General features: G+C 69.8%; 1 protein-coding gene across 1 annotated transcript; it reads right to left on the bottom strand.

Annotated features, from left to right (window-relative positions):
• Positions 1–247: 247 nt before the first annotated feature.
• On the bottom strand, positions 248–1,033 carry LOC308244348 (palmitoyltransferase ZDHHC3-like; the record flags this gene model as incomplete). Its single annotated transcript, XM_080660275.1, has 1 exon — positions 248–1,033. One exon carries the CDS (start codon positions 1,031–1,033, stop codon positions 248–250), a length of 786 nt encoding a protein of 261 aa, XP_080516401.1.
• Between the last annotated feature and the right edge of the window lie 1,303 nt (positions 1,034–2,336).

The raw sequence follows: 2,336 nt of genomic DNA, 5'->3' as shown, positions 1-2,336 counted from the left end.
CCCCACAGCGGGGGCACCTCCATCGCCAGCCCCCCACTGACCCATGGACGATGCTTCACTCACAGCTGCGGTGGATTTACCTGTTGCGCCCCCGCCCCCGCCCCCGCCCCCCGATTCTGGGTAGAAGAGAACCCCCGGCTTTTACATGGTCCGCCATGTGGCCTCCCGGTGCACCCTGAAAAAAGGTGGCTCGTGCTGACGTTGGTGGCGTGTCCCCCCGGAACACCTGTTGGAGGCCGGGAGCGCCTCAGACCACCTCGTAGCGCGCACTGGCCGTCGGGGGCCGCGGGGAGGCGAAGGGGCTGAGCCAGGCCAGGGAGGGCGGGCGGCCCATGGCGTCCTTCAGGTTCATCCACGCGGCCCTCCAGCCGCGCTCGCCCCGCTCCCTCCCGGAGCGGTCGGCGCAGACGGCGCACAGCTGGAGGGTGAACATGGCGGACGCGAAGAGGAAGCCGTACAGCGCCACCAGCAGGAGGAAGGCGAGCGGGCGGCGGGGCGCCGGGGGGCTGTGCGCGTAGCCCCGCAGGGCGGGCACCCCGAGCAGCAGCAGCGTGTGCAGCGCGGCCAGCGCCGTGTACAGCGTGAAGAGCAGGAAGAACTTGCGGTTGTCCTCGCCCACGCAGTTGTTGACCCACGGGCAGTGGTGGTCCACGCGGCGGATGCAGCGCCCGCACACGGAGCAGTGGTGCGCGCCCGCCGGCCGGACCAGGTCGCAGGCCGAGCAGCGGGGGCCCCCGGGCTCGGCGCCCAGGCCAGACCCCGCGCCCAAGGGCAGGGCGCCCGGGTCGGTGAGCATGGTCCGCCCGTGCGCCGCCAGCGCCAGGCCCGCCAGCGCCAGGGAGAGCGCGCCGTGCGCCGCGCCATACGCCCCGCCCCGCGCCGGCCCCCGCAGCTCGCTCAGCAGCGCCGCCCAGCAGCTCAGCACCAGCAGCCACGTGGCCGAGGCGCACGCGAGGCCCAGCGGGTCCCACACAAACCACAGGCGGCGCTGCTGCTGCTGCGGGGCCTTGTGCGTGGGGGTCTGCGCCGGCATCACGCTGGGAAGGGGGGGCCGGGCCGTCCCTGCGCTCCCCCTGCGCCCCGCCTCCCCCGCGCACCCGGCCTGTGGGGCTGGAGACCCGCCTGTGCAGAGTTCTAGAATGTGCGCGCTCACGGGGATTTGTGAACACAGAAAGGGGAGCCCCTTCCGGACAGGTGGCTTTTCCCCTTGGGGCGGGGCTGGGCAAAGGGCCTCCGAGGAGCCCGGGGGTGGGCTGAGCGTGGACGGACACCCGCCCTTTTTAAAGAAATATACATTTTTATTGATTTCAGAGAGGAAGGGAGAGGGAGAGAGAGAGAGAGAGAGAGAAACATCAAGGATGAGAGAGAATCATTGATCCGCTGCCTCCTGCACGCCCCACACTGGGGATCGAGCCCGCAACCTGGGCCTGTGCCCTGACCGGGGATGGAACCGTGACCTCCTGGTTCCTAGGTCGAAGCTCCACCCCTGAGCCACCCCAACGGGGCTGCACAGGCCTCTTTCAGGACCCTGGAGAGAGCCAGGGAGGGAGGGAGGGCGACAGGCCTGTGCGTCCTGGGCGGGGGAGGGGCAGTCGGGTTGGGGGGCGGTGCTTTAGGGAGGCCTGGGGCCCTGGGCAGAGGGTGGCTGAGGATGTCTGGGGAAGGTCCTTTGGCAACTGTGGTCCTGGTGGCGTTCAGGGCCAGGGGAGGGGCGTGGGCAGGAACACCTGTGGAGACGGGGTGCCGTCTAGATCCGGGGCAGAAGAGGAAGGGGGCTCCGTGGGCTGGGAGCGTCTCAAAGTCCCCAAGGCTTCATGAGCGGGACGTGGCAGCCACGTTCCTGACGGAGGGACGGGGCCGGCCACTGGCTGGTTAAGGGATCTACGGGTCCAACCGGCCAAGTGCGCGCGATGCAGGGGGTGGGCTGGCGGGCTGGGGCCCTCCTGATGCTCCGTCTTGGGAGCCCTCCCCACCCCCCAACCGGCATCACCCCCTCCAGGCTGCTGTCCTGCGAGGACTCACCGTGGGGCCTGCAGCCTCCCCCCTGTAGTTGACCATGGACACAGCGGGGGCTGGGTGGGGCCAGGACACCAGTGTGGGGTCTTCCTCGTCCCCTGAGCGCCCCAAGGCGGCCCTGCAGGCAGGTCCCCAGCTGCCCTGACCTTGTTCCGGGGGGTCTCGTAGTTGAGGTTCTGTGACGGGGACATCGCTTTGGTTTACCGGCCGGCTGTGCGGGTGGGAACCCCCGCTCTCCTCCTTCTGACCCTGTGTGGGTGCTCCTTCTCCTCCCCTAGGACCGTGGTGTGATGCTATGAAACTGCCCCACTCTGTCCAGG

Source organism: Plecotus auritus (assembly GCF_963455305.1).
Source record: "Plecotus auritus genome assembly, chromosome: 3".
NCBI lineage: Eukaryota > Metazoa > Chordata > Mammalia > Chiroptera > Vespertilionidae > Plecotus > Plecotus auritus.
The sequence above is the reverse complement of the archived record's forward strand: the minus strand, read 5'-3'. Positions and strand labels throughout refer to the sequence as shown.